The 26,519-nt window shown below is 47.1% G+C and overlaps 1 protein-coding gene across 10 annotated transcripts in view; it reads left to right on the top strand.

Annotated features, from left to right (window-relative positions):
- Nucleotides 1-26,519, top strand: part of RSPRY1 (ring finger and SPRY domain containing 1) — a 351,216-nt gene that overhangs the window by 206,605 nt on the left and 118,092 nt on the right. For 9 of the 10 annotated variants that reach the window (XM_033940899.1, XM_033940898.1, XM_033940896.1 and 6 more), the window contains 2 exons: nt 4,407-4,473; nt 25,286-25,417. In XM_033940899.1, coding sequence (XP_033796790.1) covers nt 4,407-4,473; nt 25,286-25,417 — 199 coding nt within the window. The remainder of the gene's footprint in view (nt 1-4,406; nt 4,474-25,285; nt 25,418-26,519) is intronic. The other variant, XM_033940897.1, reaches the window with a different exon arrangement.

Genomic DNA, 26,519 nt, shown 5'->3' with positions numbered 1-26,519 from the left:
CTGTCCCCCCCTTTCTTTCTTTCTCCTTGCCCTCCCCTATGCCACCACCATTGGGAAAATGCTGCCACCGCCACTGGGGAATAGGCTGCCACTGCCGCTATCGGGAACAGGCCGGTGCCGAGTTCGCCCTGCTTCTCTTCCCCACGGGGCCAACCAACTCTCGCCACTCGACGTCAATTCTAACATCGGAGAGGACGTTCTGGGCCAGCCAGGCAGCGATTGGCTGGCCCAGAACGTCCTCTCCGACATCAGAATTGACGCGGGTGGCGAGAGTTGGTCGGCCCCACAGGGAAAAGCAGGGAGAACTTGGCACCGGCTGTTCCGCCACTAATTTCTGACAAGTGGGATGATCAGTGACACTCAGAAAAGCACACAGACAATATCAAACATAAACAATAACACTTTATTATACTTATATATATATATATATATATAAGAATAAAATAGCATCACCGTATCTCACGTAAACCCTCCCTTCACCATTCGCAATCCCTCAATGGATAGGCGAGTAGGACACGGGAGACTGCCCCTTTAGACCTCTTTTGCATTCTGTTCCTGGAGACGTCTTGGATTCTACTGTCAGGGTCAGAATCCCGGTCTTATATAGGATGCACACTGCGGAGTTCATAGTAAAAGCATAAACAGCTGGTCCTGCTGTTACGATTAGTCCTGCTCTTTTGTTATCTGTTTTGACAACACCCAGGTCAAAAGAGGTCAAGATAGCAGATACTTGTCCTTTTGATGTTACTGGCCTCTTAGTAAGACAGCTGGTCCTGGTCTTTTGATATCTGTTTTGACAACACCCAGGTCAAAAGAGGTCAAGATCCTTTTGATGTTACTGGCCTCTTAGTAAGACAGCTGGTCCTGGTCTTTTGATATCTGTTTTGACAACACCCAGGTCAAAAGAGATCAAGATAGCAGATACTTGTCACTGTCCCCTTCCTTGTGATGTAGTCTCCCATCTGTCTTTACTGATGATCATCTGGTTTTACTGTTCTTTGGAGGTCAGGAGTTCAGGTAAGCAGACTGAGGATACATATCAGTAATATTTTGAACATGTCAGTAATATGCGGTGGCATAACACCGGCCTGTTCCCAATGGCAGCGGTGGCACTCAAGTGGCTAAAGAGACGCAGTTTGCCAGCCTAGGGAGAACACTGGAGGGTGGCCAGCTGTGCACCCCCTTGGGGCGTAAAACCGGGGCAGACCGCCCCCACCCCCACCTTGGTATGCCACTGTCTGTACCTCACTCCCTCCCTATGACCAAAAATTCTCATTTCTTCTATTCCCCGTGTACACAACCATCTCTTTCCCTCCCTTCCTCTCTCCCAAGTCCTTGCCTTCTGTGTCCAAAAACACATTCCCTCCCCCACCTCAGCATCTCTTTCCCTCCCTTCCTCTCTCCCAAGTCCATGCCTTCTGTGTCCAAAAACACATTCCCTCCCCCACCTCAGCATCTCTTTCCCTCCCTTCCTCTCTCCCAAGTCCATGCCTTCTGTGTCCAAAAACCCATTCCCTCCCCCACCTCAGCATCTCTTTCCCTCCCTTCCTCTCTCCCAAGTCCATGCCTTCTGTGTCCAATAACCCATTCCATCCCCCACCTCAGCATCTCTTTCCCTCCCTTCCTCTCTCCCAAGTTCATGCCTTCAGTGTCCAAAAACCCATTCTCTCCCCCACCTCAGCATCTCTTTCCCTCCCTTCCTCTCTCCCAAGTCCATGCCTTCTGTGTGCAAAATCCCATTCCCTCTCCCACCTCAGCATCTCTTTCCCTCCTTTCCTCTCTCCCAAGTTCATGCTTTCTGTGTCCAAAAACCCATTCCATCCCCCACCTCAGCATCTCTTTCCCTCCCTTCCTTTCTCCCAAGTTCATGCCTTGTGTCCAAAACGCACTCCCTCCCCCTTTTGTGTTCCCCGTTTGTCTCCCAGCCCATCTTAGCAACTTTCTCAGCAAAATGTAGCTCGAGCCGCGTAGGCTTGTCTTCTATTTCCTGCCTGTCCCGCCGCGCACACATAGCCGATCGGAAATCTTCCCCGACTTCAGCGCTGATGTCGGAGGGCGGGCTTTGCTTAAGCCCTCCCTCCGACGTCAGCGCTGTCGTCGGGGAAGATTTCCGATCGGCTGTGTGAGCGGCAGGGCAGTCGGAGTAGAAGACGAGCCTCGCGGCTCGAGTTATATTTAACCCCGCGGGTCCCCCATCATCCCTGTTCAGCTCTCTCTCCTGTGCACCCCCTGGTAGTACTGCCCTGATGGCGGCCCTGCGCGTGCCAGCTGCAAGGCCTTCGCGTGCCACAGTTGGCACGCGTGCCATAGGTTCGCCATCGCTGCCCTAGAGGAAAGGAGGGACAGGGGAGATATGATTCAGATGTTCAAATACTTGAAGGGTATTAACATAGAACAAAATCTTTTCCAGAGAAAGAAAAATGGTAAAAATAGAGGACATAATTTGAGGTTGAGGGGTGGTAGATTCAAGAGCAATGTTAGGAAATTCTACTTTACGGAGAGGGTGGTGGATGCCCGGAATGCGCTCCCGAGAGAGGTGGTGGAGAGTAAAACGGTGACTGAGTTCAAAGAAGCGTGGGATGAACACAGAGGATCTAGAATCAGAAAGTAATATTAAATATTGAACTAAGGCTAGTACTGGGCAGACTTGCACGGTCTGTGTCTGTATATGCCCGTTTGGGGGAGGATGGGCTGGAGAGGCTGTGAGGGTTTAGATGGGATGGAGTAGGTTTTGACGGAGATTTCGGCAGTTGGAACCCAAGCACAGTACCGGGTAGAGCTTTGGATTCTTGCCCAGAAATAGCTAAGAGAAAAAATTTAAATTGAATCAAGTTGGGCAGACTGGATGGACCATTCGGGTCTTTATCTGCCGTCATCTACTATGTTACTATGTTATGTTACTAAACAGTTACCTTATGTTGCTTGTGCCTAATTTCAGGCCTGCTAGTCCCAGTTGCCAGTTGCAGGTCAGTTTTTGTTGTCTTCATCTTTGGTTCTTTATCATTCTGGGAGGGGTGTCTGGTTAGAGCTGCTGCCTCAATATCTTTGAGTTCAATCCCAGCCTGCTCTTTGTGACTCTGTTCAGATTCTGATCCACTCTGTCGTCATTTCACATATCGACTATTGTAACTCTTTTATACTACAGCATAACACAAAAAGAAACTTACTGTCTACAACTCATCCAAAATACGGCCATTAAACATATATATATAAGGCAAGGAAATACGATCATGTCACCCCTCTACTCCGCGAAGCCCATTGGCTCCCCACATCTCAGCGGACAACTTACAAAATTCTTCTACTAGCCTTTAAGATCAAACTTACTAACTCATCACTTTTCTTAGACAAATATCTTATTCCTTATGCCTCCTCTCGGTTACTATGATCTCACAATCAGAACTTATTTACTATTCCATCCATCAGGGAACTATTTTGCGACACTACACACAATACTATATTCTCCCATTAGATATCAGATTGGAAGACTCATTGGACAAATTTAAGACCAAACTAAAAACTTTCTTATTCAGGAACGCCTTTCTAATATGAGAATGGACAATTTACCCAACCTACTCACTTCGCTCACAGTAATGAATACCAACCACTTTTAAGAAGCGTCATCCCTTTTCCCTTGTTTTTACTGCCCTTTTTTTTATTTATTTTATCTCGATGTATTTCACTTTTGCTTAGCCCCAGATCTGTTGTTTCTGTTTGGCTGTGTCCAGTCTATATATATATATATATATATATATATATATATATATATATATATATATATATATATATATATATAATTTTTTTTTTTTAGTTTCTTTTTTTACCCTTTTTTAATTTTTATAATATTGTAAACCGTCTCAGTACAAGTTGCTAGATGGTATATCAAATTTGGAATAAGCTTGAAACTCTAGGCAAGTCACTTCACTTGCCTTTGCCCCAGTTCAGATAGAGCCTGCCAGTTCAGATAGAGAAAAATATCTTATTACTATTCTGTAATCCACCTAGAAACTGACTGATAATGCAGAATATAAGTCCTATAAATAAATCTTATTAGTTCAGTGTTAGCAAGTATCTCCTTGTTCCAAATATGCTGCCTTCCCCCATTCCTGTATCTGAAGTAAGGAGGGAAACACAAGGCAAGAAAGTGCTTTTACAACAGAATTAACTGTGCAAATACTTTATTTACTAACAGTAAAACCCATGATTAAAAAATATATGTTCATTTTAGAGAACTAACACTGGAAGCTGAATGCTTTCATATTTTCTCTCACTTTAGGGTCATTCACATAAGTTTCTTGCTTTAAAAACTAGGACCAACTTTAAGAAAATCTTGCATGAAAAGATGAGACATATTCAGTAATGATTAGGAGTGATGTTGATTTTGATCCAGTCCTTCTGTTTTCCCATAGAAATTCCAGTCGCACCCAACTGTCATGCTGTTTGCACTAATAGCATTAGAAAAGTTTGCACAAACAAGTAAGTGTATAATATATCTTCGTATCCTTGCTGAGTTTACCTGTAAATGTTTGGGTTGTGCTAATCCTAATATGACTGCAGTAGGTTAAGAGTATGGCTTTAGGAAGATTAATATTCATGTAGCACTTCTTGGTGTTTACAAGCCAAGTTCTGGTACAATCATGTATTAGCACTAGTGCTCCACTGTTGTTCCAACCCCTACATTTTCCTTCTTCATTCCAATTCCCTACTTGCTCGTTGTAGCCTACTTTTGTCAGATCTGTTTGTGCTCCTGCTCCTTCTCCATAGTCAGCACAAATTCCCACTCTGTGCATCCTTCTGTTTCTGTTGTATTTGTACAATTATGCTTTTTGCATCATATTCAAGCTTTTTTTTGTTGCCTAGATGACCTACTGAGGAGAGTCTAACTAATTATTTCATCAAGACTAGATTATTGTAACTCGTAAGAGTTTAGACACCTCAAAATTGTAAACCACTTAGGTCTGAATAAGGAAAGTGGTAACATAAACATAAATTCTAGTGCAATAGGTATGTCATTCTGGACAGATAGGTAATGGCCCCAAGTTTGCGAGCCTTACAGATGGAATCCACTCCAGTTTTTGAATCCTTCCTCCTTCACTAGAGAGCTCTATTTCTCACTTCAGTTTTTACTTCTGCACTTGAGCCGGAAGGAGTCTTTTCTCATCTATGCAGTGTTGAATATGCCATGCTTTCGCATGGAGATAGCACGGAGGAATTTCTGGCCTCACTGGATTTGACAGAGGCCTACCTGCACATTTCTACCTTTTCAGAACACAGAAAGTTCCTGAGATTTCATGTTCTGTAAAACTATTACCAGTTCTCAGCTCTTCCTATTGGGCTAGCAACAGCTCCTTGCACATTTACCAAGGTGATGGTAATGGTAGCTGCTTATCTATGCAAGACAGGCTTGCAGATTCAGCTACACCTGGATGACTGGCTGATCAGAGCTCCGTCATTTTTGGAAAGAGAATAAGCAGTTTCCCATGTGATCCAGGTCCTGCAGAACATAGGCTAGATAATGAATTTCCAAAAAAGCCAATTGGTTCCATCTTCATCACAGCAGAAGGGCATGTCTTCCTTCCAGAGGTACGCAAATATAAGCTTTACACACAGATAACAAGCTTGTTGAGTAAACCATCTCTGTCCACTTGGCATTACCTTCAAGTGCTAGGCTCCATGGCAACCATGATAGACAAGGTCCCATGGGCAACGGCTCATGTGCAACCTCTCCAGAGTGCGTTGATATCAAGGCAGTCTCCTCAAACCTACCCTCTGCAGATGTCTCTGCTGCGAACTCCAGAAGCCAGGGCCACTATAAGCTGGTGGTTCTGTTCACATGCCCCTCAGAATTACATCATGGGTACTTGTAACAAAAGATTCCAGCCTCTTTGGTTGGAGGGATCACTGCAAAGGATGCCTGATCCAGGGGCATTGGTCAGCCTCCCAAAAGAAATGGTTGATCAACAGATTGGAACTTCCTGCCATTTGATTGGCGTTGCAGAGTCTGGAGAAGAGGCTGGAAGGACAGGCATGTGTGTCTTCTTGAACAATGCTACTTCAGTGGCATTTGTCACTTACCAGAAAGGCACCAAGGGTGTGCAGCTGATTCTGGAGGCCCACTTACTATTTATGTGGGCAAAGTCTCATCTTCAGGCTCTTTCAGTGGTGTATATAGTGGGAGTGAGCAACATCCAAGCTGATTTCCTCAGCAGGCAGACACTGGTTCCAGGAGAATGGATGCTGTCTGTAGCAGCCTTTCAATCCATTGCTTGGCACTAGAGTTGCCCAATGTTTGATCTAATGATGACAGCAAGAAACAAGAAGGCGGACCAATTCTTCAGCCGAAGATCTGAGCTGGAAGCACAGGTCTAGATGCTCTAGTCCAGCCGTGGCCAAAGAGCGAGCTCTTGTAAGTGTTTTCCTTGGCTTATGATATACCGGATATTTCACAGTATTGCAAGCCATCTTTTGGCTCCAGATTGGCCCCACAGACCATGGTATGTAGACCTAGTGTGTCTTCAGAGGAGCACAAGTCTCAGACTGAAAGTTCAGCTGGGCCTTCTTTCTCATGGACCTGTGGTCATAGAATATCTGGATCGCTTTGTTCTTACGGGCATAGCTCTTGAGTGTGCAGCGTTTGCACGCAAGGGATACTCAAAGGTAGCAATTGCAACTCTGCTTAGAGCCATAAAAGCCCTACAACAGTCTCTGCTTTTGCTAAGGCATGGGAAACTTTCCAGCAATGGTGCATTAAAGAGAAGGTGGAACCATTCTCTGCTCCAATCTCCATAGTCTTAGCCTTCCTCCAGGCAGGCCTTGACAAGGGACTTACAGTGGTTTTCCTCAGAGTACAAGTAGTGGGACTCTCTTGTATTAAGGCTTGTAGAGCGTAAGGCTTTGCTGGCTTCTCATTCAAACATTGTCAGATTCCTAAGGGGGTGCTGTGTCTCAGGCCACTGGTAAAACACCCGTTTTCCTCATGGAACCTTAATGTGGTTTTGCAAGGCCTCAGTCAGGCTCCTTATGAGCTGCTGAAGAAAACAGCCGTAATGACACTCAAGATGGTTTTTCTTGTGGCTATTACCTCAGCAAGAAGAGTCTTGGAGCTCTGGCTCACTCTTGCAATTACAGTTACATAAGAACATAAGAAGGTGCCTCCGCTGAGACAGACCAGAGGTCCATCCTGCCCAGCGGTCTGCTCCCGCGACAGCCCATCAGGCCTATTGCCTGAACAGTGGTCCCAGACTAATTTTGTAACTTACCTCTAATCCTGTCCCTATAACCTACCTCTACTCCTATCTGTACCCCTCAATCCCTTTGTCCTCCAGGTACCTGTCCAATCCTTCTTTGAAGCCCTGTAGCGTGCTCCTGCTTATCACTTCCTCTGGTAGCGCATTCCATGTATCCACCACCCTTTGAGTGAAAAAGAACTTCCTGGCGTTTGTTCTAAACCTTTCCCCTTTTAATTTCTCTGAGTGCCCCCTTGTACTTGTAGTTCCCCCATAATTTGAAAAATCTGTCCCTGTCTACTTTTTCTACACCCTTCATGATCTTGAAGGTTTCTATCATGTCTCCTCTAAGTCTCCGCTTTTCCAGGGAGAAAAGCCCCAGCCTTTTCAGTCTGTCAGTATATGAGAGGTCCTCCATACCCTTTATTAGCTTAGTTGCTCTTCTCTGGACTATCTCAAGTACCGCCATGTCCTTCTTGAGATACGGCGACCAGTACTGGACACAATACTCCAGGTGCGGGCGCACCATTGCACGATACAGTGGCAGGATGACTTCCTTTGTTCTGGTTGTGATATCTTTCTTAATGATACCCAACATTTTGTTTGCTTTCTTTGAGGCTGTCGCACACTGTGCCGACGCCTTCAAGGTTGTGTCTACCATCACTCTCAGATCTCTTTCAAGGTTGCTCACCCCTAGCGGTGATCCCCCCCATTTTGTAAGTGAACATCGGGTTTTTTTCCCCTACATGCATGACCTTGCATTTCCCTATGTTGAAGCTCATTTGTCACTTTTTGGCCCACTCTTCCAGCGTTGTCAGATCTTTTTGGAGATCTTCGCAGTCCTCCATGTTATTAACCCTGCTGTATAGTTTGGTGTCATCCGCAAATTTAATAACCTCACAATTTGTTCCTGCCTCCAGGTTGTTAATAAATATATTGAACAGGAGCGGTCCCAGCACCGACCCCTGTGGAACTCCGCTCGTGACCCATTGCCAGTCTGAGTAATGGCCCTTTACTCCAACCCTCTGTTTCCTGTCCGCCAGCCAGTTTTTGATCCATCGGTGGACCTCCCCTTCCACCCCGTGGTTCCATAGCTTCTTTAGCAGTCTTTCGTGTGGTACCTTGTCAAAGGCTTTTTGGAAGTCAAGGTAAATAATGTCTATGGATTCCTCTTTATCCACCTGGCTGTTTACCCCCTCAAAGAAGTATAATAAGTTCGTGAGGCATGACCTGCCCTTGCAGAAGCCATGCTGGCTCGACTTTAGTAGCCCATTTTTTCGATATGTTCCCAGATGCTGTCTTTAATCAGCGCTTCCATCATCTTTCCCGGGACCGAGATCAAGGTCACCGGCCTGTAGTTTCCTGGGTCTCCCCTTGAGCCTTTCTTGAAGATGGGCATGACATTTGCTATTTTCCAGTCTTCCGGAATCTCACCAGTTTTTAAGGATAGGTTGCATATTTGTCGAAGTGGCTCAGCTATTTCGTTCCTTAGTTCCTTGAGTACCCTTGGGTGAATGCCGTCCGGACCTGGCGATTTGTCGCTCTTTAGCCTGTCTATCTGCCTGAGGACATCCACCTTGCTCACCTCTAGTTGGACCAGATTTTCATCCTGATCTCTCTTTGCGATCTCCTCGGGTTCCGGAATGTTGGTTGTGTCCTCCCTCGTGAAAACTGACGTGAAGAACTCGTTTAACCTGTCAGCTATCTCTTTTTCCTCTTTTACCACTCCCTTTCTGTCTCCATCATCTAAGGGTCCCACTTCCTCCCTTGCCGGTTGCTTCCCCTTGACGTACCTGAAGAATGATTTGAAGTTTGTTGCTTCCCCCGCCAGTCTCTCTTCATTTGATATACTGCCATTTTTAACAAAAAACTCAAATCAAAGCAGTTAACAATAGATTAAAAAAATCAATGGGAAATAATTAAAATTAATAAAATAAACACAACAGGGAAATGTACAAAATAACAAGGGCAGGAAAGGTTTACAATATCAAGGAATAAGAACAAGAAGGTAGGTTAAAAATGAGAAAAGAAGAAAACAAAAGAAGAACTAAACTGAAGTGTTAAGAACTAGGGTCAGAGAGCCTTTCCTTAAGTTCACAGAGGCCAGAGTTTCTTTGTGCACAATTCTGTCATTTTTGCCGAAGGTTGTTTCGGCTTTCCATATCAATCAAGAAATCAGATTGCTGGTACTCTAGTCCACAAGTTCTAAAAAGGAGGACCGGGTTCTGAAAAAGTTGGATGTGAGAAAAGTGCTTCTCCGATATCTTGAGGTCACCAACAAGTTCAGGCTATCTGACCATCTTTTTGTGCTCACTAATCAGGCTAGACAATGTGCACCGGCTTCCAAGGTCACGATCACTAGATGGATCTGTATGGCCCATTCCACTAAAAGTGTGGCGGCTTCATGGATGGAAGCTCAGGTGGTTTCCCCTGAGGAAATTTGTAAGGCAGTGACTTGGTCCACTCTACATACATTTTCCAAGTTTTACAGAGTTTATGTGTCAGCAAGGGAGGACTCCACCTTTGGGTCCTCAGTGTTAAGAGCTGGTGCAGTGGTCCCATCCTAGATTTCTGGGACTGCTTTTGTATGTACCGTCCATCCAGAATGATACAACTATTGCACTAGAAAAAAGATTAGGCTCTTACCTTGCTAATTAGATAGGTACATCATTCTCCCACCCTGTTGATTATCTCCTGGGCCTGCCTACTGTCTCATTCAGAACGTTTGAGTCCAAACTGAAATTTGGATGTCAGTCTAACCTTAAGGGTATGAAGAATAATCTATTGGTAGAACACATTGTGGTATTATTTGAGCTTTATAAATGTTTCTGTTTGGCATGATTGTTTCGCTGTTTTGATTGTTCAGTGTTTAATCTGTTTGTTATAATTTCAGAGCACAATAGAGTTGTAATTCAGGGATTTTCCCATACCCCTCATTCACATCTACTTCTGTATGCGGCTTCCGCTTGCTTTGATACAAACTGAAGGAAGCAGCAGAGCTCTCTAGTGAAGGAAGAGTGATTCAAAGGATGGAGTGGATTCCTTCTGCATGGCCTGCGAGCATGGGAGCATTACCTGTCTGTCCAGAATGATGCACCTATCTACTAGAAAATATAAGAATCTAATCTCTTTTTACAACTTTATAAAACATATCAGCAATATCATTATCTTGTAAGTCAAAATTTGATAGTGATCCCACTTCTGAAGATCTTATCTTGGCTTCCTATGGCTGTTCAAATAGAGTTTAAAATCTTATGTCTTGTTTTTTTAAATATTATGAGGTTACTGCCCTCTTTATATGACTTCTTCAATGAAGATTAAATTTAATCATTCATTAAGACATTTGGTTCATGTAAATAAGTTTGATCTTCTAACAGCTACCTTTATCCATTTGATACCTTGTGAAAAAATGTTTTAGCATAGTAGCTTCATGCTTATGGGATTCCGTACCTACTAAAACTAAACTATATTAGGATTGTATGAGATTGCAAAAATTATTGAAAACCTAGTTAAGAACTCTTATTAGATTTTGTCTTTTAATATCTTGTTATAATATGTTTGTTGGCGTTTATAATTGACTCCGTCTGCTGTAAACTGCCTGAGCTAAGGTTGTGATGGTATGCAAAAATTCTGTTTGGTGGTAGTAGGAGTGCTTCTGTTGTCATTCTTTTGCCCTTCAGTGATGATGCTCCTTGCTTGTTATTCCCCTATGTCCCCGCTGATTTTTCTTTTCTTTTCTCTCCATTATCGTTTATTAAACTTGATATACTACCTTAGTTGCAGCGCAATTCAAACGGTGTACAATAAAATCAATTTATAAAACTAAAAATGGAACACCATTAATGACAGGACAGAATTACTCACTCATACCAAAGAACAAAAATTTTAAAATCAAGATACTGCAAAAGTATGTGTGCTCGCCGTTACTTTCCTATTTTATTTATTTATTTTTAGTAAGAAAAAGCTCTCTCAAAAAGAAAAGTTTTTAAAAGTACTTGACATTTAGGGCTCCTTTTACTAAGCTGCGATAGTGGTTTTGGCGCGCGTGCTAGACCTTAATGTCAGCATTGAGCTGGTGTTAGTTCTAGCCGAATAACGCAGATTTAGCGCATTCTAAAATCCTGCATGTGCTAAAAACACTATCGCAGCTTAGTAAAAGGAGCCCTTAGTATATGAAGATTCTAAACGTAAATTTAGCGGTAATGAATTCCATAACAATGGAACAATTGCATAAAATGCTGCATTTCTAGTTCTTTCCCTCTCAAATATTTTATTGAAATTTAAAGAAATCATTACAAATTGAAGCACAAATAAAATAATATTAATACTAATACAATCTAAATAAATAAGTAAATAGGTTTTCAGGGTATCGTAACACAATCTACAAACAGCAAAATTACAAACATTTACTCTTTCATGTTCAATAAACAGTCCCGTACCTTTTTTAATTTCCTCAAGCTACCACACTTGCATATATTTTCTCATATTTACTATACAAACATATCATATTCCACCATATATTATAATCCAATTTAGAAAAATCCTTCCAATTAGATAAAATTGTTTTAATTGTTATCAATATTAAGTTCTTCAGTAATTGTATTTTATTAATAGATTTAAGACCATACTTCTCCAAGATAATTATTGAATAAGTTAACGGTTCTGTTATTGACGCAACATATGGACATTTCCCATTTTGTTTTTGATGGGTGAGGAATGATTCTTCACTAGAAAGTACCACAAAAGCTGCCTTTTTCTGTGGGATATGCTGCAACATTTGCTCTGACAGTGCATTTTGAGTGGCATTACATACCTTTTCTAACCCTTTTTTTAAGCTGAGTACTTAAGAGCATAAGAATAGTCTTACTGAGTCAGACCAGTGGTCCATCAAGCCCAGTAGCCCGTTCTCACGGTGGCCAATCCAGGTCACTAGTACTTGGCCAAAACCCAAGGAGTAGCAATATTCCATGCTACCGATCTAGGACAAGCAATGGCTTCCCTCATGTCTTTCTCAGACTATGGACTCTTCCTCCAGGAAATTGTCCAAACCTTTCTTAAAACCAGCTACGCTATCCGCTCTTACCTCAACATCTGGCAATGCATTCCAGAGCTTAACTATTCTCTGAGTGGAAAAAAAAATTTCCTCCTATTGGTTTTAAAAGTATTTCCCTGTAACTTCATCGAATGTCCCCTAGTCTAACTAGTTTTTTTCAAAATTTCAACCTGCCAGGAGTCTGGTTGTGGGGAATGGAGTCGCGGGTCAGGTGCAGGTCCAACATGCGAGTCAGACAGCTGATTCCTCCCAGCAGCAGTCATCCATGCAGTTTGCTGGCCACTGGGAAGAGGGTGAATGAGGAGTCAGCAGCGCATCTGGATTGCAATCAGCCCTGCCTTCGGTCTCAGTCCCATTAAATTTGCTGGCAATGATGAAGCCAGATGCCATGGGGGCCTTCCCTGTTGCCAAATCACTATAGGCTTTGCCGATTTCGATCCCACCCCCCTCTGAAGTTACTTCCTGATTTTGTGGGGAGCTGGCAGAGCCTGTAGTGATTTGGGAAGAGGGAAAGCCCACTCAGCATCTGCCAGCCAGTTTAGTAGGACTGGGACCAAAGGTAGGGCTGATCGCAATTCAAATGTGCCATTGACATCTCACTCCCCCTCCTCCCAGTGGCCGTCAAACAGCATGGATGACCGCTACGGCCGCCACTGGGAAGAATCAGCTGCCTGCCTCGCATGTCAGGCCTTGACCCCGTTTCCCACAGCTAGAGCCCCAGGTAGGTAGTGTTGGAAGTGGCAAAGGGAAAAGGTGATGGGGAAAGATTTTGGATGGAGGTGGAAGGAGAAAGAGAGAGATGAGGTGTTGGAGGAAAGAGGGGAGAAGATATGCTAGATTGAAGGGGGCAAAACATTAGATACTGGTTAGAAGAGTGAAAATAAAGAGGGGAAATAGAGAGAAAAAAGATGAGGGAGATGGAAAGTTGTAATTAGAAGCAGATAGAGATGTAGAAAAATAAATGTAGGAAAACTGAAAGGAAAAGGTTATCAGAGATGGATGAAGGAGAGAAGAGGCAGATAGACTGAAGACCCTGGAAAGAGAATTTAAGAAAAGATAGAAGACAGCGGAAACTGGAATAGACATTAATAAAATGGCCAGACAACAAAGGTAGAAAAAAAAAAGAATTTTATTTTTAATTTCATGAACAAGAAATGCATATTTACCATAAATGTACACTGCTTTCTTTTTAATTTCTAAAGTGTAGAGTGCTGTTTCTCTTTCTCTGGTGTTAAACTGCATATGGCTTCTTGAGGTTTAAGTTTGATTTTTATCTACATTTATTTAAGTTTGTGATTGCTTGTAGTTGCATTTTCCTGTGTAGGGGCCTCCTTGTGAATATGTTAGCTGTGGGATATTTGCATCGCAGATATTTGTATTATTTTTAATGACTTCCAAGATAGCTGTGGGGAGGAAGGGTGAGCAGTCTTTATAGATTGGCTCACCATTATAACCCAAATTTCTAACCTCGGTTTCTATTCGAGTCAACCTTTTTTCTCCCTTTTTTGGAGGGAAATAGGATACCTTGGTTTATATTCAAGTATATATTGTAATAACTGATGATACTCAAGGGCCACAAACAAATGTGTTTTCAAGATGCCCCTAAATAATTTGTATATGAGAATTGCATGCATGCTTGCTTCCATTGTCCACAATCTATCTCATGCATATTCATAAAAAATAGCCCGAAAATTCAATCATTGTGTTACTCTGCCTGAAGTGAAGACCTTTATAATGAGAGTTGCTATCTTGACTGGACAGAGATACTGTATTTTTCGCTCCATAAGATGTACTTTTTTCCCCCAAAAAAGTGGGTAGAAATAAGGGTACATCTTATGGAGCGAATACCGCTCTCCCCCCTCCCCCGGTACCTTTCTGCAATCCTGGCAGTCCAGTGCTGCATCGGCAGGCTCCCCCGCTAGACGGTCACCTGAGTCTCCATCTGCTGCGACAGCGAGAGGCAGGTGCGAGCCCCGAGTGTGCCTGCCTGGTCCCACACTGCCGCCCAAATGGTGCCGTCAGCTCGGTCCAGCGCTGCATCAACAGGCTGCCCCGCTGGACAGCCGCTGGAGTTCCCATCTGCCACAGCAACGAGAGGCAGGTGCGAGCCCCGAGCATACATGCCTGGTCCTATGCCGCTGCTCGAAAGGTGCCATCAGCTCCCACGAGTCTTGCGAGAACCAACAGCACCATTCGGGCGGTGGCGCAGGACCATGCAGGCGCGCTCTGGACTCGTGCCTGTCTCTCCCTGCCGCGGCAGGTGGGAACTTGAGCGGCCGTCCAGCGGGGGAACCTGTCGATGCAGCGCTGGACCACTAAGATTGCAGAAAGGTACAGGGGGGAGGGGGGGTTCCTACAGAAAGGTACTGGGATAGGGGCTCTCCTGCCATAATTAAATTACCGTATTTTCACGTAGATAACGCGCACCCGTGTAAAACGCGCACACAGGTATAGCGCGTGAAAAACACAAATCTATGTACAGAAATTTTTATATACCGCGCACACCCGTATACCGCGCATGCTGCCCGACTCTCCCGTTGCCGCCCGACTCTCCTTTCGCCCGCCCCGACTCTCCTCTGGCCACCCCGACTCTCCTTTCGCCTGCCCCGACTCTCCTCTCCCCCTTGAAGTCCTGTTCCCACCCTGAAAGCCTGATGCCCCCCCCCCCCCGACATCCGATTCACCCCCCCCCCCCGCAGGACCGCTCGCACCCCCACCGCGAAGGACCGCTCGCACCCCCACCGCGAAGGACCGCTCGCACGCACCCGCACCCCGAAGGACCGCTCGCACGCACTCCACCCGCACCCCCACCCTGAAGGACCCGCTCGCACCCCCACAGGCTCCCGACCCCCCCCCATCATGTAGAAGCTCCTACCGGTGTCCTGCTGCTTCCTCTTGGCGGTCCCGACTCCCCGACACAATCGGGACAAGAGGGAGCTCAAGCCCTCTTGCCCTAGCCAACCGCGGCACCCCCGACACGATCGGGGTAAGAGGGAGCTCAAGCCCTCTTGCCCCAGCCAACAGCGGCAGCCCCGACACGATCGGGGCAAGAGGGAGCTCAATCCCTCTTGCCCCAGCCAACCGCGGCACACCCGACACGATCGGGGCAAGAGGGAGCTCAAGCCCTCTTGCCCCAGCCAACCGCGGCACCCCCCGACACGATCGGGCAAGAGGGAGCTCAAGCCCTCTTGCCCCAGCCAACCGCGGCACCCCCCGACACGATCGGGCAAGAGGGAGCTCAAGCCCTCTTGCCCCCCCCGACTCCCCGACACAATCGGGGCAAAAGGGAGCCCAAGCCCTCTTGCCCCGCCGACTCCCCAACTCCCCGACAATATCGGGCCAGGAGGGAGCCCAAGTCCTCCTGGCCCTGGCGACCCCCCTCCCGCTAGTTGTTCGGGCCAGGAGGGAGCCCAAACCCTCCTGGCCACGCGACCCCCTACCCCCACCCCGCACTACATTACGGGCAGGAGGGATCCCAGGCCCTCCTGCCCTCGACGCAAACTCCCCTCCCAACGACCGCCCCCCCAAGAACCTCTGACCGTCCCCCCAGCCGACCCGCGACCCCCCTGGCCGACCCCCACGACACCCCCACCCCCCTTCCCCGTACCTTTGTGTAGTTGACCGGACAGACGGGAGCCAAACCCGCCTGTCCGGCAGGCAACCAACGACGGAATGAGGCCGCATTGGCCCATCCGTCCCAAAGCTCCGCCTACTGGTGGGGCCTAAGGCGCCTGGGCCAATCAAAATAGGCCCGGGAGCCTTAGGTCCCTCCTGGGGGCGGGGCCTTGGGCACATGGTCGGGTTAGGCCCATGTGCCTCAGGCCCCGCCCCCAGGTTGGACCTAAGGCTCCCGGGCCTATTCTGATTGGCCCAGGCGCCTTAGGTCCCACCAGTAGGCGGAGCTTTGGGACGGATAGGCCAATCCGGCCTCATTCCGTTGTTGGCTGCCTGCCGGAGGCGAGTTTGACTCCCGTCTGTCCGGCCAACTACACAAGGGTACGGGGAAGGGGGGTGGGGGTGTCGTGTGGGTCGCGGGTCGGCTGGGGGGGGCGGTCGGAGGTTCTTGGGGGGGGGGCGGTCGTTGGGGGGGGGGGGGTTTGCGTCGGGGGTGCCGCGGTTGGCTGGGGCAAGAGGGCTTGAGCTCCCTCTTGCCCCGATCGTGTCGGGTGTGCCGCGGTTGGCTGGGGCAAGAGGGCTTGAGCTCCCTCTTGCCCCGATCGTGTCGGGTGTCAGGACCGCCAAGAGGAAGCAGCAGGACACCGGTAGGAGCTTCTACATGATGGGGGGGGGGGGTCGGGAGGCTGTGCGGGTGCGGGTGGGAGTGCGTGCGAGCGGTCCTTCGGGGTGGGGGTGCGAGCGGTCCTGCGGGGGGTGAATCGGACGTCGGGGGGGGGAACTATGTAAAAAAAAATTTGTACAACGCGCTCACGCGTATAACGTGCGAGGGTATGCGCAGTACGTAAAAACCACGTATAACGCGCGCATTATATGCGAGAAAATACGGTAATCAGGAGACTTCCCAGCCCTGCAGAATGGTACTGGGAAAGGGGGCCCTCCTGCCGGAATTACGGTAAATTAATCACTTGTTTAAATTTACAACAGATGTAGAGCCCAGGCAAGAGGCCTTGTGCTGAACATGTGAATTGCTTAAAAAAAAGGGGGGGGGGAATAAAAATGTAAAGGTGTCAGAGATGTGCATTTTCCAAAGCTGAGCTAGAAACAGAAAGACTTCCCTGCCTGCCCTATGCCCTGTCCCCTCCTGCCCTGCCCCCTCCTGCCCTGCCCCGGCCTACCACTAGACCACAAGAGGGGGGACAGGGTGCAGAGCCTGGCAAGGAGTGTGGAGTTGGGTGCAGAGCCTGGCAGGGAAAATTTGGATCAGAATGGTTTTTTTCTTGTTTTCCTCCTCTAAATCTAGGGTGTGTCTTTTTTTTTGTAAATCTTTATTCATTTTTAAAACTACATTTGTGCATAATACTTAAATCATTTACATAGAATATTAGAATTTAAGTACAATCAACTTACCAAGATTATTAACAAAAAATATTTCCCCCACCCTTCCATCAGTTAATCAATCAATAAAAATTCTGTTAAGAACATAAACATATCCATTAAACAATTTTTTAAAAACCCCTCCCAGGATGTGTATGATTTCCCATCTACAAAGATCAATCTTTACAGTACTTAGTTAATGTTTCCCAAACATCCATGAATTTTTTGTAACTACCCTTATTTTAAGAAATTGTTAAAATTGGGATAGATTAAATTATTAATTATCCCAGGACAAGCAGGCAGCATATTCTCTACATGTGGGTGACGTCATCCACGGAGCCCCGACGCGGACAGCTTTTCAAGCAAACTTGATTGAAGATTCAAGTTTGCTGGTGCTGCGCCACACATGTGTGTGCCTTTCCGCTCCACTAGAGGGCACATCACCTCCTCGTGGTCTTCAGTTTCTAGTTTTCTGCAGAGCCAGAAAGTCCCGTTTCTTTTTTCTCCGTGTGATCGTGCCTTTCTAGCACCACGGCTTCGTTGTTTTTCGGACCGGAGTTGCTCTGCGCTTCGTTTGTTTCTTTGTCTAAGTGCATTTTGTTGTTCGGTTTGGCATCCGGGGACTCCCGGTTTGCCTTGGCCACCTGGCCTCAATTGGCCGCGGCCTGTTTTTTCTCTTTGTCCTGGCCCTTGTCCGGTTTTAAAAAGTGCACCCAGTGTGGGCAGCTTCTGTCTATTACCGACCCTCATCGTTGGTGCATTTTGTGCCTGGGGGCTGATCATCCGACCGACTCTTGCCCCCGGTGTGCCACTTTTCAGTCGCGCGCCCTGCGTCGGGCCCGCATGACGGATCTTTTTGCGGAAGAGCAGGCCTGGTTTCGGCCCCAGTCTCGGCCTCGACGTCAGCCTCGCGGGAGTCTCTGCGGCCCGCATTGAACCCGGTCTTGCGCCAAGCAGTCTTCCGGAATTTGGAAACCCCCTATGTGGTTCCGGCTATTCCGTCAAAAATGGAATCTAAGAACCGAACTGTTCCCTGCCCGGGATTTGAAAAGGCTCAACTGTCCCACCAATCCCTGTTAGTGGAGTCTTTGCTTAAGAAGTCCCATCCCTCCAGGGTCTCCGCGGCTGTCATAGAAACATAGAAACAGACGGCAGATAAGGGCCACGGCCCATCAAGTCTGCCCACCCTAATAACCCTCCCCTACCTTTCCCTGTGAAGAGATCCCACGTGACGATCCCATTTTGTCTTAAAATCAGGCACACTGCTGGCCTCAATTACCTGTAGCGGAAGATTATTCCAGCGATCAACCACCCTTTCGGTGAAGAAGTATTTCCTGGTGTCACTGTGTAGTTTCCCGCCCCTGATTTTCCACGGATGCCCTCTTGTTGCCGTGAGGCCTTTGAAAAAGAAGATATCCACTTCCACCTCAATACGGCCCGTGAGATATTTGAACGTCTCGATCATGTCTCCCCTTTCTCTGCGTTCCTCAAGTGAGTACAGCTGCAATTTATTCAGCTGTTCCTCATACGGGAGATCCTTGAGTCCCGAGACCATCCGGGTGGCCATTCGCTGGACCGACTCAAGTCTCAGCACATCTTTGCGGTAATGCGGCCTCCAGAATTGTATACAGTATTCCAGATGGGGTCTCACCATGGATCTATACAAAAGCATAATGACTTCGGGCTTACGGCTGACGAAACTCCTACGTATACAACCTATGATTTGTCTAGCCTTAGATGAAGCTTTCTCCACTTGCTTGGCAGTCTTCATGTCCTCACTGATGATCACCCCTAAGTTACGTTCTGCTACAGTCTTCGCTAGGATCTCACCATTAAGGGTGTAAGTCTTGCATAGATTTTGGCTGTCAAGGTGCATGACTTTACATTTTTCGGTATTGAAACTTAGTTGCCAGGACCTGGACCAGCGCTCCAGTAGGAGTAGGTCGTGCACCATACTGTCAGGCATTGAGTTATCGACAGGTACTGTTTTTTTGTCTGTTGTGTTCTTGCCTACTACATTGCATAGTTTGGCGTCATCGGCGAATAGCGTTATTTTACCTCGAAGCCCCTCAGCCAAGTCCCTTATGAAGATGTTGAAAAAGATCGGGCCCAAGACCGAGCCCTGCGGCACTCCACTAATCACCTCCGTCGTTTCGGAGGGGGTGCCGTTCACCATCACCCTTTGAAGCCAACCTCCAAGCCAGTCCCCAACCCATGCTGTCAATGTGTCTCCCAATCCTAAAGAGTTCATCTTGCTGAACAATCTGCGGTATGGTACGCTATCGAATGCTTTGCTGAAGTCCAAGTATACGATGTCCAGGGACTCCCCAACATCCAGCTTCCCCGTCACCCAGTTAAAGAAGCTGATTAGGTTGGATTGGCAGGACCTCCCCTTGGTAAATCCGTGTTGACGGGTATCTCGTAGATTCTCCTCTTTCAGGATTGTATCCAATTGGCGTTTGATTAGAGTTTCCATTAGCTTGCTCACTATTGATGTGAGATTCACCGGTCTGTAGTTTGCAGCCTCCATCCTGCATCCTTTTTTGTGGAGTGGAATGACGTTAGCCGTTTTCCAGTCCAACGGGACTCTACCTGTACTAAGGGAGAGATTGAAGAGCGCGGATAGCGGTTCCGCCAAGACGTCATTAAGCTCCCTGAGTACCCTGGGGTGTAGGTTGTCTGGCCCCATTGCTTGTTAACCTTGAGATTAGACAGCTCACAGTGGACAGTGCTGGGCGTAAACTCCTGGGACAGGAGGGGAGGACCATTTGATAAATTTGGCAGGCGTCTCTACCAAAATTCTATGATGGCCAACAGGGTCTTGAACTATAATTTTACCTTTACATCATATATTAAGGTCTTAGTCAAGTCCCTGTCCGCCTTTCAGGGTGATTTGCCCGCCTCCCGCCTGGCGGAGTTTGGGCAGTTGGTGGACTTTCTTTCTCAGCTTCGTTTGCACCTCTTCCATGCAGCTTACGATGCTTTTGAGCTTTCCTCCCGGGTTTCCGCCTTTGCGGTTGCCATGCGCCAGTTGGCGTGACTCCGCATCGTGGACATGGACCCCAACTTGCAGGACCGCTTGGCCAATCTGCCCTGTTTGGGGAATGAGCTCTTCGATGACTCGATCGAGGCAGCCACTAAGCACCTCTCAGAGCATGAGCGTCCCTTTGCTGCTTTGGTGCGGCCTAAGCCGAAGCCCACTTGTACCCGCAGGTACCTGGAGGTACCCGCAGAAGTCTACCCCTGCTTTCTCGCGCCCATCTCCTCGCCGACAGCAGCAGCAGCAGCGGGCTCCTCCGAAGCCTCAAACCCCGGCAGTGTCTAAGCCTGCACCGTCTTTTTGACGGACTGAGCGGATGGGGGCTGGCCCCCTCCACGATGGTTTCTGCCCCCTTCCCATCGGAGGCCGTCTCCGAGCTTTTACCCACTCTGGGCTCGTATTACCTCGGACGCTTGGTCCTGTCCGTGGTCCGGGAAGGGTATTCCTTGAACTTTCGGGAATTGCCGCCGGACAGTCCTCCCGATGGGTCTCTTTACAATTGGGCGCAGCTCCCCTTGCTCCTTCTGGAGGCCCGGGCGCTTCTTCGACTTCGCGCGGTGGAGGTGGTTCCCCCCTCCCAGGTACTTCCTGGTCCCCAAAAAGACCGGGGACCTCCAGCCGATTCTGGACCTCAGGAGGCTCAACAAGTTTCTGGTTCGGGAGAAGTTCCGGATGCTCTCCCTTCCCATTCTGTATCCCTTGCTCGACGAGGGGGACTGGTTGTGCTCCCTCGATCTGAAGGAAGCTTACCCTCATGTTCCAGTGCATCCAGCTTGTCGCCGGTTCCTTCGTTTTCAGGTGGGAGATCCGCATCTCCAATACAGGGTCCTCCCGTTCGGGCTCACTTCATCCCCACGGGTCTTCACGATGTGTCTCGTGGTGGTGGCGGCGGCCCTACGGTCCCGGGACCTTCAGGTCTTCCCTTACCTCGACAACTGGCTGATGAAAGCCCCGTCGAGGGAGGGGGTTATCTCAGCGACCCAACAGACTATTACATTCCTTCAGAGTCTGGGGTTCGAGGTAAACTTCCCCAAGTCCCAGCTGTGCCCCTCTCAATCCCTCCAGTTTATCGGGGCCGTGCTGGACACGGTTCGCCTCCGGTCATTCCTGCCTCCTCCTCAGCAGGCCACGCTGGTGTGGCTGAACCAGCAGGTTTCTCTGCGGGCTTCGGTTTTGGCCAAGCAGATGATGGTCCTCTTGGGTCACATGGCCTCCACCGTGCACATCACGCCGTTCGCACACCTCCATCTGAGGGTCCCTCAGTGGACTTTGGCCTCTCAGTAGCGGCAGGATTGGGATCCCACTTCTCATCACATTGCGATGACCCCCTCCTTAAAACGCTCGCTCCGTTGGTGGACCAACTCTTCCAATCTTTCCAGAGGGTTGCTCTTTCTCGCTCCTCAGCATCACCGTATCCTGACAACAGACTCCTCGACGTATGCTTGGGGGGCGCATCTCGACGGTCTGCGTACGCAGGGCCTTTGGTCGAGTGCGGACCGTTGTTGCCACATCAACGTGTTGGAGCTTCGGGCCATTTACAATGCGGTGGTGGCCTTTTGCCATTTACTTCAGGATCGGGTGGTCCTGGTATGCACGGACAACCAGGTGGCGATGTATTACGTCAACAAACAGGGAGGTACGGGTTCCCTGTCTTTCTGCAAGGAATTGGGTGTTGCGCCACAATGTCTTTCTTCGTGCGGTTTACATCCAGGGCGAGCGAAACTGCCTGGCGGACAAGCTAAGCCGCCTCCTGCAGCTGCACGAATGGTCTCTTCATTCCCAGACTCTACGTCAGGTGTTTCTTTGGTGGGGGACTCCGCAGATAGATCTATTCGCTTCCCCCCTCAATCACAAGCTGCCTCTTTTCTGCTCCAGGGTGTTCTCCCCGGACCTTCTTGAGGCCAATGCGTTCCTTTTGGATTGGACAGGCAGGTTCCTGTATGCGTTTCCTCCCTTCCCGTTGATTCTGAGGACGCTTGTCCATCTCAAGTCGGCTCGCGCCTCCATGATTCTGATCGCTCCTCGGTGGCCTCGGCAGCCCTGGTTGTCCCTGCTCCTTCAACTCAGTGTCAGGGATCCTCTGCTTCTGCCTGTGTTTCCTTCTCTGCTGTCTCAGAGTCGGGGTTCGCTGTTGCATCCCAATCTGCAGTCTCTACATCTGACGGCTTGGTTCCTTTCCACCTGACTCCTTCCCGGGAGTTGTCCCAGTCGGTGCAGGATTTCTGGAAGCTTCTCAGAAAGCTTCTACTAGGCAGTGTTATGCCCAGAAGTGGACTAGATTCGCCACGTGGTGTGCTCCAAATCAGGTGGAACCTTTGTCTGCTTCTTTATCTTTGGTTTTGGATTATTTGCTTCATTTGTCTCGGTCTGGCCTCAAGACAAATTTGGTTCATGTACATCTTAGTGCGATTGCCGCCTTCCATCGGCAGCTTGATGGGAAGTCGCTGTCTGTCCACCCCTTGGTGTCTCGTTTCATGAGGGGTCTCTTGAATGTCCATCCTCCTCTCAAGCCTCCCCCTGTGTTTTGGGATCTGAATGTGGTCCTTGCTCAATTGATGAAACCACCGTTTGATCCCATGGACAAAGCTCATCTGAAGTTCCTTACTTGGAAGGTGATCTTTCTGCTTGCTCTCACCTCTGTTCGCAGGGTTAGTGAGCTGCAGGCTTTGGTTGCGGACCCACCTTTTACTGTTTTTCATCATGACAAGGTGTTCCTCTGCACTCATCCCAAGTTCTTGCCTAAGGTGGAGTCAGATTTTCACCTTAATAAGTCCATTGTTCTTCCGGTGTTTTTTCCAAAGCCCCACTCTCATCCTGGAGAGCTGGCGCTTCATACTCTTGACTGTAAGAGGGCGTTGGCGTTCTATCTCCAACGCACCCAGTCTCATCGGAAGGTTCCTCAGTTGTTCTTGTCTTTTGATCCCAATAGGTTGGGACATCCTGTTTCCAAGCGCACCTTGTCCAACTGGTTGGCTGCTTGTATTTCCTTCTGCTACGCTCAGGCTGGTCTCTCGCTGCATGGTTGGGTCACGGGACATAAAGTCCGAGCGATGGCGGCTTCTGTCGCTTTCCTCAGGTCCACGCCAATTGAGGAGATCTGCAAGGCTGCCACTTGGTCTTCGGTTCATACCTTCACCTCTCACTACTATCTGGATACTTTGTCCAGGAGCGACGGCCGGTTTGGCCAGTCGGTTGTGCGTAATCTGTTTTCCTAAATTGCCAACTTCCCTCCGTCCCTTTTTTGGTTAGCTTGGAGGTCACCCACATGTAGAGAATATGCTGCCTGCTTGTCCTGGGATAAAGCACAGTTACTTACCGTAACAATATTATCCAGGGACAGCAGGCAGATATTCTCGCAACCCTCCCACCTCCCCGGGGTTGGCTTCTTTGCTAGCTATCTGAACTATCTAGTGGAGCGGGAAGGCACACACATATGTGGTGCAGCACCAGCAAACTTGAATCTTCAATCAAATTTGCTTGAAAAGCTGTCCGCGTCGGGGCTCCGTGGATGACGTCACCCACATGTAGAAAATATCTGCCTGCTGTTCCTGGATAACACCTGTTACGGTAAGTAACTGTGCTTTTTGGTGGGAGTCCCTGTGTTATGTTTTTAAGATGGAAAGGTTTATGGTTAGTCAGGTGTGTCTTATGGAGTGAAAAATATGGTAGCATGAATTACAGGAGTGTTCAGAGCATTTTAAGATAAACCTGATCACTTTATCTGGTAGTTTTTCTGATGCCTTTAGGCTTCAAGAACAAATGGAACCTGCTCCTACTATGCCCATTGTGCATTGAACTCATATTCACAACAACCAGGAGCACTTCTATTTTCTCATGTCCCCCTCCTGCCTATTAGTCATCATAACAAGTAACATTGACTAGGAACCCCAGAGCACACCTGCCTCCAAACACAATACGCAGGTATTCTAAGTTTGGATTCTAAAGAGCCTATTGCTAAAAGTATTCTATTTTGTGGCCATGGGACTAATGTGTAGAATATAACACCTCATTTTTTAACTCCTTCTCCACCAGTGGGGTGGGGATGGTGGTGGCTATAAATACTGTCTTAACAGCATCCTTAACTGCCAGCAGGAAGAACAAAAACCAGGACCCAGAATCAAACTGAATCTTCTACATAGAAAGGCACAGCATTGTTATTGAGCTGGCCTGATTGGGTCACATCTATGATTCAGTGAAACAAGAAAGCTAGGGTTGAGGGTGAATTATATGTATTATATATCAAAGGATTCCTTATCTGGATAGACCAGTTCAAACCACTGGGTTATGTGCCCCCAACTAGCAAATGAAGGTTGAGAAAAAGACATAGAAACATAAAAACAGACGGAAGATAAGGGCCACGGCCCATCAAGTCTGCCCACCGCAATAACCCTCCCCTACCTTTCCCTGTGAAGAGATCCCACGTGACGATCCCATTTTGACAAGCAAGTTCCGGTGACATCACCAGTATAAAAGCAGGTGTAGCCTGGAACTTGCCAGTAGTTTTCTCTGTCTTCCAGCAGATAGTTAACCAGGAGCCAGAACCAAATCTGCACCTTCTGAATTGCAGGGTACAGCATTGTTAGGTTATGATGGGTCACATCTATGATTCAGTGAAATAAAAATGCTGGTGTTGAGGATGAATTAAGTATTATAATAATGAATTCTCTGCGTTTTTATAGTGCCTAAGAGTTGAGGTGGTATGCCATAAAAATTGATCATAGCAGTTGAGTATTGCTAAATTATTTGTGGGCTTGGAAATATGAATGCCAATTTTTTTAAAAACCTGATAACGTGCATTTTTTTGTGGTTCAGGCCTTAAAGCTGCCTGTAATGGTAAACTCAATAATGTACAAAACAGCAGTCCTGTAATCAAAATGGCCTCCGTACCTGAGTAATCAGATATGCCTGTTAAAACATAAGCACATGGTAACACCTTTTAAATAAACCTAATAGTTAAAAACTTTTTTAAATTGTCAGGTGAGAACAAAATGACAATTTCTGAATCATGTATTAGTGATCAATTGCTTATGCTGGAGAAATGGACAAATAATTCCGACTTTCTGAAGCGCCAAGTTGGATTCTGTGCCCAGTGGAGTTTAGACAACTTGTGTAAGTGAAATTTATTTTATTTATTTCTATAAAAGCAATAAAAATGATTGGATATCTACTACTTCTGTTATAAGCAAATCTTTCTAATTTTCATTGTGAATATCCTGAAAATTGAATTAGCTGGTGACCCCATCACATGTTTGAGAACCACATATGAAACTCATTTGCTAAAAGATATAATGGCAGAAATCATCGTGCAGAAAAGTTACATCAGTATCAATCCTAAGTGTACCTGAAAATAGTAATAGCTGCTTCCTTTTAGGTTTTTCATCGCCTCTTCCTACATTTCCTATCTTAGGTTCCTTTCTCTGTCCTCATTGCAGCATCCTGATTTGTTTTTTCTCTGTCCTTAGTCCTACACCTTTCCCCTGTTTCCATCTTTCTCTAAGAGATACTAATATTCTCACATATGTGTAATATTGTCCGATGGAACGCCATGCAAGAACAGTTCTCCAGCTTCTGGAAAGTTCTCTGTGCATGCACCAAAGCCTGCCTGCCTATCGCTATCACATAGGATCATGTCCATGAAACAATGATGGTTACCCTTCTGGTGCTCCTTGTCAATTTGTCTATTTTGAGGCATTTTCTGCCACTCTTCTCTTCTCTTTTCTTGTGCGAGTCCTTTCAGTGTCGTGTAGAATCACTTTTTCTCCGATAACTTCTCTAATTAGGTTTTTCAGACATTTTTAAATATCTTTTTATTGGTTTGTCAGTTCTCTCTTGGCCTTGGTAGACCTAGGGCATCCAGTCAGGTATTTTTCTTTGAGTCATTTAATTTTACTGGGGCTATTTTTTACAGACATGTACCAAGAAAAGTTTCCAGTGGCTTTAAGAAGTGTTCCCAGTACAACAGGACTATATACTGTACATAAAGGATACTAGTTCATGATGCCTTCAATGCCTGGATCCTAGTCATGATCCCTCTCCTTGTCTTCCATGTTCACAGATGTCGGAGGGGAATTCATGGTCGTGAGAAGCAGCATGAATTATTTTTTGGGCACTGATAAGTTTGTTCCATTATCATTGGCATCCCAACTTCATTTCAATAAGAGGCCATTGGGATTGATCATCTGATTCCTTTCCAAGAAAGAAGATGCTAGAT

The sequence above is a fragment of the Geotrypetes seraphini genome, chromosome 4 (genome assembly GCF_902459505.1).
Source record: "Geotrypetes seraphini chromosome 4, aGeoSer1.1, whole genome shotgun sequence".
Classification (NCBI taxonomy): Eukaryota; Metazoa; Chordata; class Amphibia; order Gymnophiona; family Dermophiidae; genus Geotrypetes; species Geotrypetes seraphini.
This window is presented reverse-complemented; position numbering and strand designations above follow the sequence as displayed.